Here is a 26,310-nt window from a genome sequence, read left to right as displayed (position 1 = left end):
CCTGGCAACCGCTAAACACATATGTGTCCGTCAGAATGCCAGATGGTGAAGTGTGATTCATCACTCCAGAGAACACGTTTCCACTGCTCCAGAGTCCAATGGCAGCGAGCTTTGCACCACTCCAGCCGATGCTTAGCATTGCGCATGGTGATCTTAGGCATGTGTGGCTGCTCTGCCATGGAAACCCATTCCATGAAGCTCCCGACGAACAGTTCTTGTGCTAACGTTGCTTCCAGAGGCAGTTTGGAACTCTGTAGTGAGTGTTGCAACCGAGGGCCGACAATTTTTACACTCTTCAGCACTCAGCAGTCCCGTTCTGTGAGCTTGTGTGGCCTACCACTTTGCGGCTGAGTCGTTGTTGCTCCTAGACGTTTTCACTTCACAATAACAGCACTTACAGTTGAACGGGGCAGCTCTAGCAGGGCAGACATTTAACGGAATTACTTGCATCCTATGATGGTGCCACGTTAAAAGTCACTGAGCTCTTCAGTAAGGCCATTCTACTGACAATGTTTGTCTATGGAGATTGCATGGCGGTGTGCTCGATGTTTATGCTACGGTCGTGGCTGAAATAGCCGAATCCACTAATTTGAATGGGTGTCCACATACTTTTGTGTATATAGTGTATGTGTGTACTGGATATGATAGTAGGGGAACTCTCCAGCACAGTCAGCCTAGTAGATCAATCTCCACTGTTGTTAGTGCAGCTCCTCTTTCCAGGTATCCTGTTTGTCTGCCTGTCTGCCATGTTTAGCAATGCAAGCCCTGGGCAGAAGTGGCATCACCGCAGAGACTGAGAATCTGGCATCCTCCAGGTGGGTGCATGCCAACTCCAAAAGCTCTCAGAAAGACATTACCAGAACGACGGTGGAGATGTCTCTTCCTCTTCCTGGTCTCTTCTGCTGTGCGTGCCAGAGACCGAGTGTTGACGAGCCAGTAAAGGTCAGGGGATGTTTCTAAAGCCTGTGGCCATGCTAAACTCCTGCACCTCTCCCTGCAGAGGAAATAGGTGGTGTGTGTGTGATGGTGAGCGATCGGCTGAGGAGGATGCACTGACATTTAGGGTTTGTTGGACGCAGCCAGACCCTATATGATTATTAAGGTTTCCCACAAGACTCCTGAGAAGTTGGAACAATTCAAGTGTTTGGGTGAGTGCATGCTGTGTGTGGTCCGAGAAATGCATCAGCAGCAGGGCCCTCCTTATATTTCACAGCTCTTTCATCCATCTTCTACCCTTCTGTCCTCCCTTTCTTCTCCTTCCTATATCCCTTCTCCTTCCTCTGCCCACGCCGGCAGACAGACGGTCTTGTTACAGGGGGAGGAGAAGAGAGACAGAGCAGTGGAACCAGGGTTATAGTCTCAATGCTGCTCTCTGTCTGCCTGTCATGCATGTCTTTGGCCCTCGGAGGATGTGCTCCAAACAGTTTTCTCCTCAGGGTCACACAGTGTGACTGGCTGGGTATGCATGACTGTCTTAAAGAACATCCCCAAAATAGATTGATTTCTACAGTGCTCTTTGTGTTTGACTGCCACCCGGTCTCTATCAAGATACACGTTCTGCTAGAATATGGAATACAGATGGTGGTGGCAACCCAATAGAACACCCTGGATGATGAACCTCTTACTCCTGCATAATATTGGCAACATTTTGAGTTGAGTATTTCTGTGTTTGATGTCTTCTCTGGGTTTATAGAACAAGCCATGGAAGAGCCAGTACCCTGGCATACATATTATCTGCCCACTCACTGTAAGAAGTATGAAGTGTTATTCCCCCGAGATGCCAGGACAGGGAGAGAATACATCAAGCACGGATGAGTCTGAGCAGCGTGCCACCCACCACCAGACCTGACTGACTGATGGCTGCTCTGGTAGTATTACCACAGAGAGGAGGAGAGAGAGTTTAGAAAACGCCAACACTGCCTCAGTAACAGAGTGAGAATGTACACCGAGTGTACAAAACATGAATCCAGGTGAATCCAGTTGAAAGCTTTGATCCCTTATTGATGCCACTTGTTAAATCAGTGTAGATAAAGGGGAGATGACAGGTTAAAAAAAATGATTTTTAAGCCTTGAGACAATTGTGAAATGGATTGTGTGTGTGCCGTTCAGAGGGTGAATTGGCAAGACAGACGGTTTAAGTGCCTTTGAACTAGAGGTCGACCGATTAATCGGAATGACCGATTAATTAGGGACGTTTTCAAGTTTTCATAACAATCGGTAATCAGCATTTTTGGACACCGATTATGGCCGATTACATTGCACTCCACGAGGAGACTGCGTGGCAGTAAAAAAACAATCAATCTTAACATAATCACTAGTTAACTACACATGGTTGATGATATTACTAGTTTATCTAGCTTGTCCTGCGTTGCATATAATCGATGCGGTGCCTGTTAATTTATCATTGAATCACAGCCTACTTCGCCAAACGGGTGATTTAACAAGCGCATTCGCGAAAAAAGCACTGTCGTTGCACCAATGTGTACCTAAACATCAACGCCTTTCTTAAAATCAATACACAAGTATATATTTTTAACCTGCAAATGTACAGTGCCTTGCGAAAGTATTCGGCCCCCTTGAACTTTGCGACCTTTTGCCACATTTCAGGCTTCAAACATAAAGATATAAAACTGTATTTTTTTGTGAAGAATCAACAACAAGTGGGACACAATCATGAAGTGGAACGACATTTATTGGATATTTCAAACTTTTTTAACAAATCAAAAACTGAAAAATTGGGCGTGCAAAATTATTCAGCCCCTTTACTTTCAGTGCAGCAAACTCTCTCCAGAAGTTCAGTGAGGATCTCTGAATGATCCAATGTTGACCTAAATGACTAATGATGATAAATACAATCCACCTGTGTGTAATCAAGTCTTCGTATAAATGCACCTGCACTGTGATAGTCTCAGAGGTCCGTTAAAAGCGCAGAGAGCATCATGAAGAACAAGGAACACACCAGGCAGGTCCGAGATACTGTTGTGAAGAAGTTTAAAGCCGGATTTGGATACAAAAATATTTCCCAAGCTTTAAACATCCCAAGGAGCACTGTGCAAGCGATAATATTGAAATGGAAGGAGTATCAGACCACTGCAAATCTACCAAGACCTGGCCGTCCCTCTAAACTTTCAGCTCATACAAGGAGAAGACTGATCAGAGATGCAGCCAAGAGGCCCATGATCACTCTGGATGAACTGCAGAGTTCTACAGCTGAGGTGGGAGACTCTGTCCATAGGACAACAATCAGTCGTATATTGCACAAATCTGGCCTTTATGGAAGAGTGGCAAGAAGAAAGACATTTCTTAAAGATATCCATAAAAAGTGTCGTTTAAAGTTTGCCACAAGCCACCTGGGAGACACACCAAACATGTGGAAGAAGGTGCTCTGGTCAGATGAAACCAAAATTGAACTTTTTGGCAACAATGCAAAACGTTATGTTTGGCGTAAAAGCAACACAGCTGAACACACCATCCCCACTGTCAAACATGGTGGTGGCAGCATCATGGTTTGGGCCTGCTTTTCTTCAGCAGGGACAGGGAAGATGGTTAAAATTGATGGGAAGATGGATGGAGCCAAATACAGGACCATTCTGGAAGAAACCTGATGGAGTCTGCAAAAGACCTGAGACTGGGACGGAGATTTGTCTTCCAACAAGACAATGATCCAAAACATAAAGCAAAATCTACAATGGAATGGTTCAAAAATAAACATATCCAGGTGTTAGAATGGCCAATTCAAAGTCCAGACCTGAATCCAATCGAGAATCTGTGGAAAGAACTGAAAACTGCTGTTCACAAATGCTCTCCATCCAACCTCACTGAGCTCGAGCTGTTTTGCAAGGAGGAATGGGAAAAAATTTCAGTCTCTCGATGTGCAAAACTGATAGAGACATACCCCAAGCGACTTACAGCTGTAATCGCAGCAAAAGGTGGCGCTACAAAGTATTAACTTAAGGGGGCTGAATAATTTTGCACGCCCAATTTTTCAGTTTTTGATTTGTTGAAAAAGTTTGAAATATCCAATAAATGTCCTTCCACTTCATGATTGTGTCCCACTTGTTGTTGATTCTTCACAAAAAAATACAGTTTTATATCTTTATGTTTGAAGCCTGAAATGTGGCAAAAGGTCGCAAAGTTCAAGGGGGCCGAATACTTTCGCAAGGCACTGTAGTTAATATTGCCTGCTAACATGAATTTCTTTTAACTAGGGAAATTGTGTCTTCTCTTGCGTTCTGTGCAACAGAATCAGGGTATATGCAGCAGTTTGGGCCGCCTGGCTCGTTGCGAAGACCATTTCTTCCTAACAAAGACAGCCAACTTCGCCAAACGGGGGATGATTTAACAAAAGCGCATTTGCGAAAAAAGCACAATCGTTGCACGAATGTACCTTACCATAAACATCAATGCCTTTCTTAAAATCAATACACAGAAGTATATATTTTTAAACCTGTTAAAATATATATTTGTATTTTTTATCCCCAATTTCGTGGTATCCAATTGGTAGTAGTTACAGTTTTGTCTCATCGCTGCAACTCCAGTACGGATTCGGGAGAGGCGAAGGTCGAGAGCCATGCGCCCTCCGAAACACAACCCAACCAAGCCGCACTGCTTCTTGACACAACGCACATCCAACCCGGAAGCCAGCCGCACCAATGTGTCGGAGGAAACACCGTACACCTGACGATCTGGTCAGTGTACACTGCACCCGGTCCCCAACAGGAGCCCCTTGTGCACGATAAGACAAGGATATCACTGCCGGCCAAACTCTCCCTAACCCGGACGACGCTAGGCCAATTGTGCGTCGCCCCACGGACCTCCCGGTCGCGACCGGTTACGACAGAGCCTGGGCGCACAGAGCCTGGGCGCACAGCTGGCGCTGCAGTACACTGCGCTTCCCGGGAGGCCCTACACGTTGTAGTTTCAAGTCTCTGACAAGGGTAGTCGTCATAAGGGTAACGTGACAAACTGAGTTAAGACTGTTAGCCTGTAAAGCCTAGGCATTGGTCCGGTGACGTGGATGGGAGGAGGAGGAGGAGGAGGTCAAAGGGGGGTGAAGTGTAACAGGTGGTTCGGTAACTCTGACCCCATTCCCACTCCATTACCCAATTAACTACAGTCAGCTGGCACTGGCTCTGTTGGGACCCTACTGTTTCCCCATCTGCACCAGAGTTCTGGGCCACAGTTTGGTGCTTTTCTATTGAGACTTACCCTTACACCAGTGGGCCGCCGGTGTTTTATGTTAATGTTAGCTCTGATGTTATGGTGCTTCCATCAGGAGTGCGACACTGAAGACTTGTGGCGAGCAGAATCAACAGCCTTTGCATCATTCAAGACTGTTGCTTTGTGAGAAGGTGGTAAAGTTCACAGTTAGCCATTGTTATGTAAATGAAAGCTAAAAAAATCTTGGCTCCAAGTCAGAGCAGGTCCGCTGTCACTCATGGCTCAGTGAGTCACGGATGCCGGCCCGTGTAGATGGGTGGAGAGTCTGAACCTTTTGGGTTAAACACTGGGGCAAATCTTCATTGGAAATGCCCCAACACAGACCTTCATTACTCACACACCACACAATGTGAATATTTTAACTGTGCACTTTCTGTCAGTCCTACTTAACGATTTCTTGGATCTGACAGACTTGTGCAGGTTTCTATCATAATGCTTCCACCAGTCCTATCACTTGAGATTAGTCAGGCTGTAAGCCTGCAATGTTGACAGAATGGGGGGAAAGGAGGAGTATAGGCCTGCAGGGATTGACACGGATGCCCTATTGCCTGGGGCAAGTGAATTTATATATTTTTTTTTACTGCTAACCAAAATTTGAATAATTCCAGTACTGATCTTTCGGGTTCCTCCATAATGTGTAGGTGAAAGGCAGGAAACATATGACACTTGTGCGTGTAAATAGCTAATTTACATTTTCGGACAAGTGTTCACAATCTTCAGGCAACCAAATAGTACTCCTGTCTTGGTCGATCGGTAAGTGCCTTCGAGACTTTAATGTCAGTGTCTGGCTATGCGTTATGGCCACATCAAAGCCAGTTCCCCAGAAATGGACTGAACTGAAACCTCCCTTAATTTTTCACTAGTAACTAACGAAGCTAGAGAGGGTGGAAATGAATATCAGGATGTTCATCATAGTCAGCCGGGAGCAGAGAGATCAGTGAACCCTTGGGGCTGAGTAATGATTTCAAAACAGTCCAGAGAAAAGGCCTTTTGCTCAGTAACTCAGACCTACTTTACAGAGCTGTGTTTTCACTTCAGGAAAGTTCATCTCATTTAATTGTAGCACTTTTCCCTGTGTAATCTTTTTATGGAAAACATGAACTGTAATCTCTCCAATCCTTTTTTTTATCCATTTAATTTTACAATGGCAGTTGGATATAAGAGTGAGGTTGACACACACACACTGCAATCTGTGTCCCAGTGCCCTAGGGCTGGGCGGTATACCGTATTTTATGATATACCAGTATTGATGCAGGGACCGGTTTGGGTTTTTACTTGACCTTCTATAACGGTATTTGAATGTTTGGTTTGTTAAATGTGATACGCCGTGTGTAACGTCCATTTTTATAGTTCGCTACTTGAGTCATCCCTCTCCGCTCTCTCTCTCTCCATGCCGCGTTCCACACAGACCTAGCCCCGCCCGCTGTCACTCAAGGAGCGCATTTGTTGTTCCTCGACCACAACACACTTGCATTCAGTCTGCACATGCAACAATGTTGATGACAACGATGCGGGTTTCACTTTGCTTCTTAATATAAATCCACTAGCGTTCTATAATTACAATATTAGTTTGTGTTTCACATCTGCAAACGGCTAGTTTGTCTTTTGTTAGCAACTTGGGCCGAAATTGTGTTAGCAGCTAATACTAATCGCTAGTTAGCTAGCAAATAAATGTACGGAGTCAGAACAAACATAATTAGCTATCCAGCCAGTTATCCATCCAGCCACTATCCAATACCAGTTTGTGCAACAGTATTTGCTAAATCAAAGAGGAATACACAAAGCAAGAATATTTTACCTGCATGAAATAGCTAAGAGCTAAGAGTCCCATAGGAAACACTTATCAACACTTTGGTTCCTACCCTGTCACAATAACACCCCTCTGGCATTTGAATTGTTTTTTTTTTTTTTACCCCGTTTTCTCCCCAATTTCGTGGTATCCAATTGTTTAGTAGCTACTATCTTGTCTCATCGCTACAACTCCCGTACTGGCTCGGGAGAGACGAAGGTTGAAAGTCATGCGTCCTCCGATACCCAACCAAGCCGCAATGCTTCTTTAACACAGCGCGCATCCAACCCGGAAGCCAGCCGCACCAATGTGTCGGAGGAAACACCGTGCACCTGGAAACCTTGGTTAGCGCGCACTGCGCCCGGCCCGCCACAGGAGTAGCTGGTGCGCGATGAGACAAGGATTTCCCTACCGGCCAAGCCCTCCCTAACCCGGATGACGCTAGGCCAATTGTGCGTCGCCCCACGGACCTCCCGGTCGTAGCCGTTTACGAAAGAGCCTGGGCGCGAACCCAGAGTCTCTGGTGGCATAGCTGTCGCTGCAATACAGCGCCCTTAACCACTGTGCCACCCGGGAGGCCCTAGCATTTTAATTTGATGTCTTGTCAAACAACACTGTATTCAAAGTGCCCAATATTATATTCTAACTATAGAATTAGAATAATAATTATATTTCCATGATTCCAACAGCTCACCCAAGTGTTGCTCTAAATCGCAAGTCTAATCGCAATTGCAACATTTGGTTAGAAATAAGGCCTGGATTGTTAGCCTAGGGTGTGTGCCTGCAGCACATAGCAGATGCTCAGTGTTATCACCATTTGGAAACCCACTTTTGTTACCCACTGAAGAGAAAGTGCCCCACAAATAACAGTTTATCTGTCTGCGGAAGACTCAACATCCAGGACAGGAGTTATGTAATCAGCACGCACGCACACACATACTCAGACAGTACCCCCCCCCCATTACACACACACACTCAAACAACATTTTATCAAAACCTACCCTACCTGATGTTTCTCCATGAATTTCAATCCCTTTTTGTCCAGACAGCATTGGTTTCCTCTGGGAGATGGTTTCTGGTCTCTCAGGTCTTTTATTGGCTTGTCTGGAGGATTATGATTGGTCCCCCTGACGGGGAGATAAAGGGCTGTGTGATGAGGCCTTGTAGATGGAGCCGCATGGCACATGAATAGAGCTGCTGCTGCTGGGACAGTAATTGCAGCCAGTTGAATTTTACCAAATGGGTCCAGACAAAGAGAGAAAGAAAAGCATAACTTGTCGAGCAATTAGTGGCCTGGGTTGGCCTCTGCAGTTACTGATGGCCACCTACCTTCTGTATGCCTCTGCATACTGGACACACACACACACACGGACCACTGTACAGTATGCCTCTGCATGTGTCTGAGAGGCAGAGAGAGTGCTAACTCAGGGAAAGTGTCTGTCTGTGTTGTCCTGGTCTCCCTGTGGGGCCCATCGGCCTCATTACCTCTCACCATGCAGACAGACGTACAGGAACCAACAGCAGCTGCTGGGACTTCCTGTCCTGTACAGAGAATGCTCATACATAGTCACAAATAGCAGGGTGTCTTCTCCTTGTCCCTCATCTGCACTGATGTGAAAGGCACAGTCATAGAAGGCATCCACCATATAGATGGTCTCCTTTTAAAGCAGTCTCCCTGAGGATTTAAGTTGGCACCAACTGCTTAGGGCACACAACTCCAGACTGACAAACTTATCCAGATTGACAGTCTTACGGGGGCTCGTTGGGACCGTTGCCTGAGTGGTGCCAAGCCCTGGAGCCCCCTGAAGAGAGAACAGTCTGACCTGAGTGTGGCTGACACACACACACACACACACACACACACACACACACACACACACACACACACACAGTCTGAAATATGGAGGGATGGCCTGTCAAGATGAGATGGGGTCTGGAGTGTTTGGCTTTCTCCCCAGGGGTGTGAAAATAATGGACCTAATAATAGCCTATTGTGATGTTGACTTGACTTTCAGAAGTAAGCACTTGTATGTAGGCTACCCTTCTCTTTGTGTCGTTTAAAGTCCAGAATCTTAAGTCCGGTGTCTCAGGTCATGGTCTTATTAAGCCTGAGGTAAGTGTTCTGTTGTGTTGTCAGTGAGTGAAGGTCCATCTGCTCATGCCCTGTTCTCATCCTCTACCTTTCACCTCCCTATCCCTGCAGGATAGCAATTACATTCTCTTTATACCCCGGCGAGATGGGCCTGTGCCTGGCAGACGCTTTGGCCGACATTGAATCCTCCTTGAGTCGCTCCTACTGTATGCCTCTCTGTGTGCTGGTTAGCTGTACCACTGCCCTCATCAACCCCTCTTATCACTACCGTCCTCCTTTCAGCCCCCATCCTAGATCCAAACTGGCCTAAATCCAAAATGTGAAATCTGGAATATTCTGCACGTTTCTTGGGGGCGTCTGAAGTAGAGGTTGCATATAATCCTGCGTTGCATATAATCAATGCGGTGCCTGTTATTTTATCATCAAATCACAGCCTACTTCAACTTCGCCCAACGGGTGATGATTTTAAAGAAGCGCATTCTCTAAAAATGTACCTAACCCTAAACATCAATGCCTTTCTTAAAATAATACACAGAAGTATATATTTTTTTAAACCTGCATTTGGTTAAAATAAATGAATGTTAGCAGGCAATATTAACTAGGGAAATTGTGTCACTTATCTTGCGTACAGGGCAAGCAGAGTCAGGGTATATGCAACAGTTTGGGCCACCTGGCTCGTTGCGAACTGTGAGCTAATTTGCATTTTTTTTTTTACATGATTAGGACATAACATTGAAGTTTGTGCAATGTAAAAGCAATATTTAGACTTAGGGTTGCCACCCGTTCGATAAAATATGGAGCAGTTCTGTATTTCACTGAAAGAATAATTGTTTTGTTTTCGAAATGATAGTTTCCGGATTTGACCATATTAATGACCTAAGGCTCGTATTTCTGTGTTTACTATATTATAATTAAGTCCATGATTTGATATTTGATAGAGCAGTCTGACTGAGCTGTAGTAGGCAGCAGCAGGCTCATGAGCATTAATTCAAACAGCACTTTACTGCGTTTTGCCAGCAGCTCTTAGCAATGCTTGAAGCACAGCGCAGTTTATGACTTCAAGCCTATCAACTCCCGAGATTAGGCTGGCAATAGTAAAATGCCTATAAGAACATCCAACAGTCAAAGGTGTATGAAATACAAATGGTATAGAGAGAAATAGTCACCGTGTCATAATTCCTATGATAACTACAACTTTAAACTTTTTTTTTTCCCATGGCACATATTGCATTTTTACTTTCTTCTCCAACACTGTGATTTTGCATTATTTAAACCAAATGTTTCATTATTTATTTGAGACTAAATAGATTTTATGTATTATATTAAGTTAAAATAAGTGTTCATTGTTCATTCAGTATTGTTGTAATTGTCACATATATATATATATATATATACTGCTAAAAAAAAATAAAGGGAACACTAAAATAACACATCCTAGATCTGAATGAATGAAATATTCTTATTAAATACTTTTTTCTTTACCTAGTTGAATGTGCTGACAACAAAATCACACTAAAATTATCAATGGAAATCAAATTTATCCAACCCATGGCGGTCTGGAGTCACACTCAAAATTAAAGTGGAAAACCACACTACGGTGTTGGGCTGTAAGGACAACCCCCACCTGTGGACGTCGGGCCCTCATACCACCCTCATGGAGTCTGTTTCTGACCGTTTGAGCAGACACATGCACATTTGTGGCCTGCTGGAGGTCATTTTGCAGGGCTCTGGCAGTGCTCCTCCTCCTTGCACAAAGGCGGAGGTAGCGGTCCTGCTGCTGGGTTGTTGCCCTCCTACGGCCTCCTCCACATCTCCTGATGTACTGGCCTGTCTTCTGGTAGCGCCTCCATGCTCTGGACACTACGCTGACAGACACAGCAAACCTTCTTGCCACAGCTCGCATTGATGTGCCATCCTGGATGAGCTGCACTACCTGAACCACTTGTGTGGGTTGTAGACTCTGTCTCATGCTACCACTAGAGTGAAAGCACCGACAGCATTCAAAAGTGACCAAAACATCAGCCAGGAAGCATAGGAACTGAGAAGTGGTCTGTGTCTTGCTAATTGCCTATAATTTCCACCTGTTGTCTATTCCATTTGCACAACAGCATGTGAAATGTATTGTCAATCAGTGTTGCTTCCTAAGTGGACAGTTTGATTTCACAGAAGTGATTGACTTGGAGTTACATTGTGTTAAGTGTTCCCTTTATTTTTTTGAGCAATGTATATATAGCAGATAAAAAAGCATTTTATTTATATATATATATATATATATATATATATATATATATATAGCAGATAAAAAAAGCAATTTTTATATGTATATATAGCAGATAAAAAAGGCATTTTATGTGTGTGTGTGTGTGTGTGTGTGTGTGTATGTATGTTACCGATTTAAAATATTTTTTGGACCTCCAATAATCGATATCGGCGTTGAAAAATCCTAATCGGTCGACATCTAGTCTGTAGTGTGAACATACAGTCAACTAGAAGTTGTGTCTGAGAGCGGAGCTGAAGGGAGCACCTCAGACGGGTAACGGGTTAACAGGCAATTGTTGAGCCTGGGTTTTCTTATGAGTTGATTAGGCCTACTTTTGTTCATCGTCCTGTTTTATTTGTTTTTGTAAATACTTGTACAGTCGCCTGCTTAGTATCTTCATGTTTGTTAGTAAAAGCCTCAACCTGGGCAAGATAAACCACATCTTCCTCGTATGCCTCCTCACTGTTAACATCCTACCGCATGGTTGACCTCACAGCTATACTTACTGTTAGCTGTCCTTGTTTGTAGGTTCATCTTTCATCTTACAGTACATGTTGATACAGTGGTAGCTGGCCAGTGGTTTTCCAGTTGATGCTGGTGGTCTAGTTGACTGAAAGGAAAGAGTAATGAATGTGAGAATTGGTAGCAGTTGTCTCCTTGCCCAGTCATTCCATTAACATTTAATTAGTTGTTCTTCACAGACGATGGTGATGTGCTCACAGAGCACTAGGGAGATTTTAATGTTTGTGAGGCTAGATGTGACTTTCATAATCATTATGCTGCAATGCTTTTCTCATTTTAGAGGCGACTTGATTGCCTCAAATGGACGCGGTTGGCTTAGACTGTTGACAACATGTAAACTACATTGAGTATACCAAACATTAAGAACACTTTCCTAATATTGAGTTGCACCCCCCCTCAGATCAGCTTCAATTCTTCGGGACATGGCCTCTACAAGGTGTCTAAAGCATTCCAGCATTCTTCACACAGTTTTGTCAAGTTGGCTAGATGTCCTTTGGGTGGTGGATTGTTCTTGATACACACAGGAAACTGTTGATAATGAAAAACCCAGCAGCTTTGCAGTTCTTGACACAAATCGTTGCGCCTGGCACCTACTACCATACCCAGTTCAAAGGCACTTTAAATATTTTGTCTTGCCCATTCATCCTCTGAATGGCACACACACTATCCATGTCTCAAGGCTTAAAAATAATGTTTTAACCTGTCTCCTCCCCTTTATTTACATTGATTGAAGTGGATCAATAAGTGATCATAGCTTTCACCTGGATCGACTTGGTCAGTCTGTCATGGAAAGAGCAGGTGTTCTTAATGTTTTGTACACTCAGTGTATATTTTTGTCTCCAAATCTTTATTTAAAACATAAATACATTTGTACAATAAGCACTTGTCTCTCAAATACATCGTTACTTGACAGTTGTTGGTTATACGATCACGTATATCCTACCAACGGGACATTAAAAACTGTAATGACTTATGCTTCACCGAGTCGTGGCTGAACGACGACATAAATAACATACAGCTGGTGGGTTTTAAGCTTTTTCGTCAGGATAGAATAGCGGCCTCTGGTAAGACAAGGGGTGTCGGTCTATGTATATTTGTAAACAACAACTGGTGCACGAAATCTAAGGAAGTCTCGCGGTTTTGCTCACCTGAGGTAGAGTATCTCATGATAAGCTGTAGACCACACTATTTACTTATAGTTTTTATCTGTATTTTTCGTAGCTGTCTACATACCACCACAAACAGATGCTGGCACAAAGACCACGCTGTATACGGCTCTCCTAGTGTCCGGGGACTTCAATGCAGGAAAAATAATCAGTTTTACCTAATTTCTATCAGCATGTTCAATGTGCAACCAGAGTGGAAAAAACTCTAGAACACCTTTACTCCACACACAGAGACTCGTACAAAGCTTGCCCTCCATTTGTCAAATCTGATCATAATTCTATCCTCCTGATTCCTGCTTACAAGCAAAACCTAAAGGAGGAAGCACCAGTGACTCGGTCAATAAGAAAGTGGTCAGATGAAGCAGATGCTAAGCTACAGGACTGTTTAGCTAGCACATACTGGAATATGTTCCGGGATTCTTCCGATGGCATTGAGGAGTACACCACATCAGTCACTGGCTTCATCAATAAGGGCATCGATGACGTTGTCCCCACAGTGACCGTACGTACATACCAGAAGCCATGGATTACAGGAAACATCCGCACTGAGCTAAAGGGTAGATCGGCCGCTTTCAAGGAGCGGGACTCTAACCCGGAAGCTTATAAGAAATCCCGCTATGCTGTCCGAAGAACCATCAAACAGGAAAAGTGTCAATACAGGACTAAGATTGAATCGTACTACACCAGCTCTAACGCTCGTCGGATGTGTTAGGGCTTGCAAATTGTTACGACTACAAAGGGAAGCACAGCTGCGAGCTGCCCAGTGACACAAGCCTACCAGACGAGCTAAATTACTTCTATGCTCGCTTTGAGGCAAGCAACACTGAAACATGCATGAAACATGCATGTGAGTAAGATCTTTAAACAGGTCAATATTCACAAGGCCGCAGGGCCAGACAGATTACCAGGACGTGTACTCCGAGCGTGCTGTGACCAACTGGCAAGTGTCTTCACTGACATTTTCAACCTCTCCCTGTCTGAGTGTAATACCAACATGTTTCAAGCAGACCACCTTAGTTACTAAGGTAACCTGCCTAAATGACTACCGACCCGTAGCACTCACGTCTGTAGCCATGAAGTGCTTTGAAAGGCTGGTCATGGCTCACATCAACACCATTATCCCAGAAACCCTAGACCCACTCCAATTTGCATACCACCCCAACAGATCCATAGATGATGCAATCTCTATTGCACTCCACACTGTCCTTTCACACCTGGACAAAAGGAACACCTATGTGAGAATGCTATTCATTGACTACAGCTCAGCGTTCAACACCATACTGCCATCAAAGCTCATCACTAAGCCTAGGACCCTGTGACTAAACACCTCCCTCTGCAACTGGATCCTGGACTTCCTGATGGGTCGCCCCCAGGTGGTAAGGTTAGGTAACAACACATACACCACACTGATCCTCAACACGGGGCCCCTCAGGGGTGCGTGCTCAATCCCTTCCTGTACTCCCGTTTTTTTCATGATTGCATGGCCAGGCACGACTCCCAAGACCATCATTAAGTTTGCCGATGACACAACAGTGGTAGGCCTGATCACTGACAATGACAAGACAGCCTATAGGGAGGTCAGAGACCTGGCCGTTTGGTGCCAGGACAACAACCTCCCTCTCAAAGCATTGCCCCCTCTTTTATGCTGCTACTCTCCATTTATTATCTATGCATAGTCACTTTAATAACTCTACCTACATGTACATATTACCTCAATTATCTCGACTAACCGGTACCCCGCACATTGACTCTGTACTCTGTACTTTTTTTTCTCCTTTTTTTTCTTAACTGCATTGTTGGTTAAGGGCTTGTAAGTAAGCATTTCACTGTTGTATTCGGCGCATGTGACAAATAACATTTGATTCGGTTAGCTAGCTAGTTATTTTTTGCCATATTAGCATAGACATGACACAAAGACATGGTATCAATAATAAAATACAAACTGAAACGAGCCACCTATGATTCCCCACCTGGCAGCTTGTCATTGTTGCTAGCTATCTGACCGTTCAGAATCCTAATAAAGCACGCCTTCTGGCCACCGATGCGTGTGCATCATTTTATTTTATTTTACAGACGTCAACACAATAACCCTAGTGGAGAATGACAGGAGTTCTTTAGAATATTATCCGCCAGTGTTTCAATAGAATAATGATGAGCGGGCTCTCTTTACTGAGCTCTTTATTGAGCTTTATTGAGTGTGTGTGATTGTACCACACGGCGTATGAATGGTATGCAGTTCAGCTCAGCAACTTCTTCTGGGCTTTCTACTCTCTTTGTTGGAAGGGCTCTTTGATGGATGTTGAGATACTAATTCTCCTTCTGCTCATTCACTCACTCCGTGTTTGACTCTATCCCTCGTTCTGTAGAGAGGAGGAGAGGATGATGAGGCTGCGTTGATCGCACTGAACATGGGCTGAAAAGAGATGTGCTTTTCCTGTTGAGTTGTGTACACATACACACCACTCCAGCTCTGCCACTGGGCTCAGAGGCACACCATGATCTACACACACACACACACACACACACACACACACACACACACACACAAGAGAGAGCTATAGAAATGAGCATGGGAGTAATGGGGAATTGGTTATACCGTTTATGCTTTTGAAATTACCATAATCATCCGCCCAACAACATCTCCCCTCATCATGTCAATCATCCTCTCTGTTAGAAAGCTGTTTGACACCACTCTGAGGGGAAAAGCATGCGTTTCTTCAGAGAAAACAACCAGTTTGCTGAAACATTCATTGCGACCAGAGAGCAGAGAGAAGGGCATGTTGCTCTGAGCAGGTTAGAACAGTCCGTGTGACGTCATGAGAGAAGGTGCTGAGCAGTTAGACTTCTCTGGCTCTTTCTGCTTCCAGAGCCAGACATGAATGAACAACATATTTGAAAAGGCTTTTCACTTCTGCTTTTATCATGACCGGTACTATACGAACTATACGAACCAATAGGTCTACTTGACAGTCACAGTTCCAAATTGACTTCATTTTGGTTCCTGTACCGCTCTACAGTGCCAGCTCTGTGCTGGATAGTACTACCCTCCTCCCATACTGTGTAACTAGCCAACTTTTCAAAAGCATAATTTGGCATGACAATGAATGAGGCTAGGATTGCAGCGTATTGTTTGCCAAATTGAATAACCATGTGATTTGAGGCTAATGATACCCACTTCGTCTCCCTGACAGACGTAGCCAACGGTTCCAGTTCGGGTTACCGGCCGCCCCCCAGGACGAGAGAGGTGGTCATCAATGGGCAGACGGTCAAGCTCAAGTACTGCTTCACCTGTAAGATCTTCAGACCACCGCGTGCCTCTCACTGCAGCCTTTGTGACAACTGTGTCGGTGAGTCATCTTGTTAGGACCGCACACATTCTGGGACGGTGTGCGGACTGAAGGAGAAGTGGGTGTGTTTGCTTATGTGTGCATATATATATATATATATATATATATATATATATATATATATATATATATATATATATATATATATATATATATATATATATATATAAAAAAAAAATATATATATATATATATATATATATATATATATATATATATATAAATATATATATATATATATATATATATATATAAATATATATATATATATATATATATAAATATATATATATATATATAAATATATATATAAATATATATATATATAAATATATATATAAATATATATATATATAAATATATATATAAATATATTTTCACCTTTATTTAACCAGGTAGGCCAGTTGAGATCAAGTTCTCATTTACAACTGCAACCTGGCCAAGACAAAGCAACGACAAAAACACAGAGTTACACATAAACAAACGTACAGTCAATAACACAATAGAAAAGAAAAATCGAAAAATCTATGTACTGTGTGTGCAAATGTAGAAGAGTAGGGAGGTAGGCAATAAATAGGCCATAGAGGCTAAATAATTCGCATTAATACTGGAGTGATAGATGTGCAGATGATGATGTGCAATTAGAGATACTGGGTTGCAAAAGAGCATGAGGGTAAGTAATAATATGGGGATGAGGTAGTTGGATGTGCTATTTACAGATTGGCTGTGTACAGGTACAATGATTGGTAAGCTGCTCTAACAGCTGATGCTTAAAGTTAGAGAGGGAGATATGACTCCAGCTTCAGTGATTTTTGCAATTTGTTCCAGTCATTGGCAGCAGAGAACTGGAAGGAAAGGTGGCCAAAGGAAGTGTTGGTTTTGTGGATGACCAGTGCAATATACCTGCTGGAGCGTGCGCTACGGGTGGGTGTTGCTATGGTGACCAGTGAGCTGAGACCAGGCTGGGCTTTACCTAGCAAAGACTTATAGATGACCTGGAGCCAGTGGGTTTGGCGACAAATATGTAGTGAGGTCCAGCCAACGAGAGCATACAGGTCATATTGGTGCGTAGTATATGGGGCTTTGGTGACAAAACGGATGGCACTGTGATAGACTACATCCAGTTTGCTGAGTAGAGTGTTGGAGGCTATTTTGTAAATTACATCACTGAAGTCAAGGATCGGTAGGATAGTCCATTTTACAAGGGTATGTTTGGCAGCATGAGTGAAGGATGCTTTGTTGCGAAATAGGAAGCCGATTCTAAATTGAATATATATATTCAATTTAGAATATAGAATATATATATTTTTTTACTATCCTTTAAGAGCAGTTGGAGGCCACGGAAGGAGTGTTGTATGGCATTGAAGCTCATTTGGAGGTTTGTTAACACCGTGTCCAAAGAAGGGCCAGATGTATACAGAATGGTGTCGTCTGCGTAAAGGTGGATCAGAGAATCACCAGCAGCAAGAGCGACATCATTGATGTATACAGGGAAAAGAGTTGGCCTGAGAATTTAACCCTGTGGCACCCCCAAAGACTGCCAGAAGTCTGAACAACAGGCCCTCCGATTTGACACACTGAACTCTGTCTGAGAAGTAGTTGGTGAACCAGGCGAGGCAGTCATTTGAGAAGCCAAGGCTGTTGAGTCTGCTGATAAGAATGTGGTGATTGACAGTGTCGGAAGCCTTGGCCAGGTCCATGAAGACAGCTGCACAGTACTGTCTTTTATCGATGGCGGTTATGATATTGTTTAGGACCTTGACCGTGGCTGAGGTGCAACCATGATCATCTCGGAAACCAGATTGCATAGTGGAGAAGGTACGGTGGGTTTCAAAATGGTCGGTGATCTGTTTATTATCTTGGCTTTCAAAGATTTAAAAAAGGCATGGCAGGAAGGATATAGGTCTATAGCAGATGTTGGCCGGGGTAGGGGTAGCCAGGTGGAAAGCGTGGCCAGCCGTAGAAAAAATGCTTTTTGAAATGATCGATTTATCGTAGATTTATCAATGGTGACAGAGCTTCCTATCCTCAGTGCAGTGGGCAGCTGGGAGGAGGTGCTTTTATTCTCCATGGACTTTAGTGTCCCAAAACTTTTTGGAATTAGTGCACAGGATGCACATTTCTGTTTGAAAAAGCTAGCCTTAGCTTTTCTAACTGACTGTGTGTATTGGTTCCTGACTTCCCTGAAAAGTTGCATATCGCGGGGCCTATTCGATGCTAATGCAGAATGCCACAGGATGATTTGTGCTGTTCAAGGGCAGTCAAGTCTGGAGTGAACCAAGGGCTATATCTGTTCTTAGTTCTACATTTTTTGAATGTAATGGGGCATAATGGGGCATGATTATTTAAGATGGAGAGGAATGCACTACTTAAGAACAACCAGGCATCCTCTACTGACGGGATGAGGCCAATATCCTTCCAGGATACCTGGGCCAGGTCGATCAGAAAGGCCTGCTCGCTGAAGTGTTTCAGGGAGCGTTTGACAGTGATGAGGGGGGGTTGTTTGACCGCGAACCCATTACACATGCAGGCAGTGATCGCTGAGATCCTGGTTGAAGACAGGAGGGCAATTTTGTCAGGATGATATCTTAGAGGTTGCCCATGGTTATGGATTTAGGGTTGTGCCTGGTAGGTACCTTGATCATTTGGGGGAGATTGAGGGCATCTAGCTTAGATTGTAGGACCTCCAGGGTGTTAAGCATGTCCCAGTTTAGGTCACCTAACAGTACGAACTCTGAAGATAGATGGGGGTTGATCAATTCACATACGGTGTCTAGGGCACAGCTGGGGGCTGAAGGGGGTCTATAACAAGCGGCAATGGTGAGAGACTTTATTTCTGGAAAGGTTGATTTTTAAAAGTAGAAGCTCGAGTTGTTTGGGCACCGACCTGTATAGTATGACAGAACTCTCTCTGCAGTAGATTGCAACTCCGCCCCCTTTGGCAGTTCTATCTTGTCGGAAAATGTTATAGTTAGGGATTTTTGGTGGCCTTCCTAAGCCAGGATTCAGACACGGCTAGGACATCAGGGTTGGCGGAGTGTGCTAAAGCAGTGAATAAAACAAGCTTAGCGAGGATGCTTCTAAAGTTAACATGCATGAAACCAATGCTTTTACGGTTACAGAACAAACGAGAGCGCCTGGGGAATGGGAGTGATGCTGGGGGCTGCAGGGCCTGGGTTAACCTCTACATCACCAGAGGAACAGAGGAGGAGTAGGATAAGAGTACAGCTAAAGGTTAAAAGAACTGGTGCGTTCGGAACAGGGAGTAAAAGGAGCAGATTTCTGGGCGCGTAAGAATAGATTCAAGGCATAATGTACAAGGGTATGGTAGGATGTGAGAACAGTGGGGGTAATTTTACCTTTATTTAACTAGACAAGTCAGTTAAGAACAAATTCTTATTTTCAATGACGGCCTAGGAACAGTGGGTTAACTGCCTGTTCAGGGGCAGAACGACAGATTTGTACCTTGTCAGCTCGGGGGTTTGAACTTGCAACCTTCCGGTTACTAGTCCAATGCTGTAACCACTAGGCTACCCTGCCGCCCCGAAAAGCCTAGGCATTGCGTGACGATGAGAGAGGTTTTGTCTCTGGAGGCACAATTTAAGCCAGGTGAGGTCACCGCATGTGTGGGGGGTGGAACAAAAGGGCTAGCTAAGGCATATTGAGCAGGGCTGGAGGCTGTACAGTTAAATAAGAAATAAATCAATAACCAAAACAGCAATAGACAAGGCATATTGACATTAGGGTGAGGCACAGGTAGCCGAGTGTTCATAGGGTCCAGTGAGTAGCTAGGCGAGCTTGAGGCACGGCGATTCAGACAGCTAGCAGGCCGGGAGATGGGCCTAGCTCGAGGCTAGCTCCAGGTGCTTGCTTTGGGACAGAGACGTTAGCCAGGAGTAGCCACTCGGATAGCAGCTAGCTAGCTGCGATGATCCGGAGTAAAGGTTCAGATCTTGCGGTAGGAATCCAGAGATGTGGTAGAGAAAAAGCAGTCCAAAATGCTCTGGGTTGATATCGCGCTGTGCAGACTGGCAGGAATTGACCGGGCTGAGGCTGGCAGATGTCGGAGTTAACGGTAATGACCGCTAGCAGTGGCTAACTGACTACTAGCTAGTAGCTAGTAGGAGGTTCTGGTTCTAAAGAATAAAAATAGCAGATCCGTACCACATTAGTTGAGGCGGGTTGCAGGAGAGCATGTTCAGTCTGTAGATGGAAATTGTAATAAATAAATGTATATGAAGAAAAACTATATACACTGCTCAAAAAAATAAAGGGAACACTTAAACAATACAATGTAACTCCAAGTCAATCACACTTCTGTGAAATCAAACTGTCCACTTAGGAAGCAACACTGATTGACAATAAATTTCACATGCTGTTGTGCAAATGGAATAGACAACAGGTGGAAATTATAGACACCCCCAATAAAGGAGTGGTTCTGCAGGTGGTGACCACAGACCACTTCTCAGTTCCTATGCTTCCTGGCTGATGTTTTGGTCACTTTTGAAAGCTGGCGGTGCTTTCACTCTAGTGGTAGCATGAGACGGAGTCTACAACCCACACAAGTGGCTCAGGTAGTGCAGCTCATCCAGGATGGCACATCAATGCGAGCTGTGGCAAGAAGGTTTGCTGTGTCTGTCAGCGTAGTGTCCAGAGCATAGAGGCGCTACCAGGAGACAGGCCAGTACATCAGGAGACGTGGAGGAGGCCGTAGGAGGGCAACAACCCAGCAGCAGGACCGCTACCTCCGCCTTTGTGCAAGGAGGAGCAGGAGGAGCACTGCCAGAGCTCTGCAAAATGACCTCCAGCAAGCCACAAATGTGCATGTTTCTGCTCAAACGGTCAGAAACAGACTCCATGAGGGTGGTATGAGGGCCCGACGTCCACAGGTGGGGGTTGTGCTTACAGCCCAACACCGTGCAGGAAGTTTGGCATTTGCCAGAGAACACCAAGATTGGCAAATTCGCCACTGGCGCCCTGTGCTCTTCACAGATGAAAGCAGGTTCACACTGGGCACATGTGACAGACGTGACAGAGTCTGGAGATGCCGTGGAGAACGTTCTGCTGCCTGCAACATCCTCCAGCATGACCGGTTTGGCGGTGGGTCAGTCATGGTGTGGGGTGGCATTACTTTGGGGTGGCCGCACAGCCCTCCATGTGCTCGCCAGAGGTAGCCTGACTGCCATTAGGTACCGAGATGAGATCCTCAGACCCCTTGTGAGACCATATGCTGGTGCGGTTGGCCCTGGGTTCCTCCTAATGCAAGACAATGCTAGACCTCATGTGGCTGGAGTGTGTCAGCAGGTCCTGCAAGAGGAAGGCATTGATGCTATGGACTGGCCCGCCCGTTCCCCAGACATGAATCCAATTGAGCACATCTGGGACATCATGTCTCACTCCATCCACCAACGCCACGTTGCACCACAGACTGTCCAGGAGTTGGCGGATGCTTTAGTCCAAGTCTGGGAGGAGATCCCTCAGGAGACCATCCGCCACCTCATCAGGAGCATGCCCAGGCGTTGTAGGGAGGTCATACAGGCACGTAGAGGCCACACACACTACTGAGCCTCATTTTGACTTGTTTTAAGGACATTACATCAAAGTTGGATCAGCCTGTAGTGTGGTTTTCCACTTTCATATTGAGTGACTCCAAATCCAGACCTCCATGGGTTGATAAATTTGATTTCCATTGATCATTTTTGTGTGATTTTGTTGTCAGCACCATTCAACTATGTTAAGAAAAAAGTATTTAATAAGAATATTTCATTCATTCAGATCTAGGATGTGTTATTTTAGTGTTCCCTTTATTTTTTTGAGCAGTGTATATACACGGGACGGGACAATCAAAACAGACATCCCACTGCTACGCCATCTTGGATACATATTGGACATATTTCTTTGTCCCTTTGTGTTTGTGTGCTCTGCATGTACACGTAGCTAAAAGCTGTGTCATGTCACACGGACATCCCTCCATAGGAATGTTTAATAGAGCTATCTACTGCTAGGGTGTTCCGACCGATCAACCATGGGCCTCTCAGCCTCCGCTCCAGGCCCGCCAGAGCCTCAGTAATCACTGCTCAGCCTCCACAGAGCCACTGTCTCCCTCCTGTTGCGTTCTCCTGTCCTGTACCCAGAGACGGTTCCCATATGGCCAGGGATTTATGGGCTCATTAACGCCTAGCAGAGCCGAGGAAGATAGATGATAGAACATGAGAACAGAACGTTTCATAACTCACTGTGTGAATCACCCACCGTGGCGTGTTCTGTTGTGGGGAGGATGGAGCTGCATGTACCCACTGAACAACAACTTTCTCGGATTCCTTCTCTAGCTCCCTCTATCCATCCTTCTCCACCCACCTGCAGTGCAGTCTCTCCTATCCCCTCTGTCTGTCATTCTGACTGTGGCAGAAAAAAACAGGCCACTCCCCGAGGCAGTGGAGGAAGAAGCAGGAGGATTTGCTTCTCTCTTCCACACAAGCAGTGAGCCTGCTCTCTCTAGGCTTCTTCTCTTTCTGTCTGGCCTGCCTGAGATTCCGTGACTTGCCTAGGGGTCTTCTCAACCTCCTCGACACAGAACACATGGCTGTGAGGAGAGGCCCTGCCAACTCCTGTCTTTCTCTCCTACTCTACCCAGCTCCCTTCATCCACTATTACCTCCTCATAACATTCTCTGTTTTTCTCTCTTCCATAAGCTTCTCTCCCAGTTCCCAGATACAGCATGCAAATTCTCGATCATCTTGACATAGCTTGTAGCATGGAGATTTAATCTGCAGATGTGATGTGTATTTGATTCGTGTTCCAAATATAGAGTATTTACACAACAGTTTAAAGCTCTGAACAGTCGGCCTGGTAACACTACTGAGGGGTGTCTGAACAGTCAGCCTGGTAACACTACTGAGTGGTGTCTGAACAGTCAGCCTGGTAACACTACTGAGTGGTGTCTGAACAGTCAGCCTGGTAACACTACTGAGTGGTGTCTGAACAGTCAGCCTGGTAACACTACTGAGAGGTGTCTGAAGCAGTCGGCCTGGTAACACTACTGAGTGGTGTCTGAACAGTCGGCCTGGTAACACTACTGAGGAGTGTCTGAACAGTCAGCCTGGTAACACTACTGAGTGGTGTCTGAACAGTCAGCCTGGTAACACTACTGAGTGGTGTCTGAACAGTCAGCCTGGTAACACTACTGAGTGGTGTCTGAACAGTCAGCCTGGTAACACTACTGAGAGGTGTCTGAAGCAGTCGGCCTGGTAACACTACTGAGTGGTGTCTGAACAGTCGGCCTGGTAACACTACTGAGTGATGTCTGAACAGTCAGCCTGGTAAGAGTACTGAGTGGTGTCTGAAGCAGTCAGCCTGGTAACACTACTGAGTGGTGTCTGAAGCAGTCAGCCTGGTAACACTACTGAGGGGTGTCTGAACAGTCAGCCTGGTAACACTACTGAGTGGTGTCTGAACAGTCAGCCTGGTAACACTACTGAGTGGTGTCTGAACAGTCGGCCTGGTAACACTACTGAGTGGTGTCGGAAGCAGTCAGCCTGGTAAGAGTACTGAGTGGTGTCTGAACAGTCGGCCTGGTAACACTACTGAGTGGTGTCTGAAGCAGTCAGCCTGGTAAGAGTACTGAGTGGTGTCTGAAGCAGTCAGCCTGGTAACAGTACTGAGTGGTGTCTGAAGCAGTCAGCCTGGTAACAGTACCGAGTGGTGTCTGAACAGTCAGCCTGGTAACACTACTGAGTGGTGTCTGAAGCAGTCGGCCTGGTAACACTACTGAGTGATGTCTGAACAGTCAGCCTGGTAACACTACTGAGTAGTGTCTGAAGCAGTCGGCCTGGTAACAGTGAGGAGTGGTGTCTGAAGCAGTCAGCCTGGTAACACTACTGAGTGGTGTCTGAAGTAGTCAGCCTGGTAACACTACTGAGTGGTGTCTGAAGCAGTCGGCCTGGTAACACTACTGAGTGGTGTCTGAACAGTCAGCCTGGTAACACTACTGAGTGGTGTCTGAAGCAGTCGGCCTGGTAACACTACTGAGAGGTGTCTGAACAGTCAGCCTGGTAACACTACTGAGTGGTGTCTGAACAGTCAGCCTGGTAACACTACTGAGTGGTGTCTGAAGCAGTCAGCCTGGTAACAGTACTGAGTGATGTCTGAAGCAGTCAGCCTGGTAACACTACTGAGAGGTGTCTGAACAGTCAGCCTGGTAACACTACTGAGTGGTGTCTGAAGTAGTCAGCCTGGTAACACTACTGAGTGGTGTCTGAACAGTCGGCCTGGTAACACTACTGAGTGTTGTCTGAACAGTCAGCCTGGTAACACTACTGAGTGGTGTCTGAAGTAGTCAGCCTGGTAACACTACTGAGTGGTGTCTGAAGCAGTCAGCCTGGTAACACTACTGAGTGGTGTCTGAACAGTCAGCCTGGTAACACTACTGAGTGGTGTCTGAAGCAGTCAGCCTGGTAACAGTACTGAGTGATGTCTGAAGCAGTCAGCCTGGTAACACTACTGAGTGGTGTCTGAAGCAGTCGGCCTGGTAACACTACTGAGAGGTGTCTGAACAGTCAGCCTGGTAACACTACTGAGTGGTGTCTGAAGTAGTCAGCCTGGTAACACTACTGAGTGGTGTCTGAACAGTCAGCCTGGTAACACTACTGAGTGGTGTCTGAAGCAGTCAGCCTGGTAACACTACTGAGTGGTGTCTGAAGCAGTCAGCCTGGTAACACTACTGAGTGGTGTCTGAAGCAGTCAGCCTGGTAACAGTACTGAGTGGTGTCTGAAGCATTCAGCCTGGTAACAGTACTGAGTGGTGTCTGAAGCAATCAGCCTGGTAACAGTGAGGAGTGGTGTCTGAAGCAGTCGGCCTGGTAACACTACTGAGTGGTGTCTGAAGCAGTCAGCCTGGTAACAGTGAGGAGTGGTGTCTGAAGCAGTCAGCCTGGTAACACTACTGAGTGGTGTCTGAAGCAGTCGGCCTGGTAACACTACTGAGAGGTGTCTGAACAGTCAGCCTGGTAACAGTGAGGAGTGGTGTCTGAAGCAGTCGGCCTGGTAACACTACTGAGTGGTGTCTGAAGCAGTCAGCCTGGTAACAGTGAGGAGTGGTGTCTGAAGCAGTCAGCCTGGTAACACTACTGAGTGGTGTCTGAAGCAGTCAGCCTGGTAACAGTACTGAGTGGTGTCTGAAGCAGTCGGCCTGGTAACACTACTGAGTGGTGTCTGAAGCAGTCAGCCTGGTAACACTACTGAGTGGTGTCTGAAGCAGTCAGCCTGGTAACAGCTCTGACACATTGGACTCCATTATAATGGTCCTCTCCATCTTGTCAGCTCCAAGTCCTCACACAGTCACTCAAGTTCCTAATGGAGGTCTCATAGGATGCTATTATCCATGTGCCCACAGTATCACTCATTCACAGACCAACTCAACTCAGCAGCAGAGTTTGGATTGCCTCCCTCCCTCTCCTCTGTGTAATAGGTTGTGTTTAAATAGGCAGCAGAAGCAGTCTGAAAGAGTAGCTAATCATGCCAGGGCTCAAAGGGAATGCTTACTTCCTGAAATGTACATGTAATGTGGATCACTTCCATTATAATCACAGTTCACATTCTGCCTGGGAGGTTTAGGTAGGAGTTTGGTTGAGTCAGGAAGGCACGGTGCTGTCTGTGTGTGACAGGTACTTGTAACTCAAAATAACAACCTTTTAATTTGGCATCAAGGTGGCAACATGGCAGCATGGTTTAAACTGTGTGTCTGCGGTGCTTTGAAATGGACTGCTGTTTTCAGAGGCCTGACTTTACCTGCCTTTGTACCTGCAGCCATCTTCCTCTCAATGTCAGGTTGGCAGTGACTCAAAGCTCTAGTAAACTCGTGTGTGTGTGTGTGTGTGTGTGTGTGTGTGTGTGTATTTCTTTCCCAATTGTTGTTG

The 26,310-nt window shown here is 45.3% G+C and overlaps 1 protein-coding gene across 6 annotated transcripts in view; it reads left to right on the top strand.

The window, feature by feature from the left end:
* The window catches only part of LOC110505399 (palmitoyltransferase ZDHHC14), a 95,920-nt gene that overhangs the window by 50,228 nt on the left and 19,382 nt on the right, over nt 1-26,310 (top strand). For all 6 annotated transcript variants that reach the window (XM_021584595.3, XM_090220663.1, XM_021584594.3 and 3 more), the window contains one exon: nt 16,241-16,396. In XM_021584595.3, the coding sequence (XP_021440270.3) occupies nt 16,241-16,396 (156 nt within the window). The remainder of the gene's footprint in view (nt 1-16,240; nt 16,397-26,310) is intronic.

This window comes from Oncorhynchus mykiss, chromosome 25, assembly GCF_057628025.1.
Source record: "Oncorhynchus mykiss isolate SJ-2025 chromosome 25, ASM5762802v1, whole genome shotgun sequence".
In the NCBI taxonomy this organism is placed as follows: Eukaryota; Metazoa; Chordata; class Actinopteri; order Salmoniformes; family Salmonidae; genus Oncorhynchus; species Oncorhynchus mykiss.
Note: the sequence above shows the minus strand (reverse complement) of the source record. Positions and strands in the feature narration are given on the sequence as shown.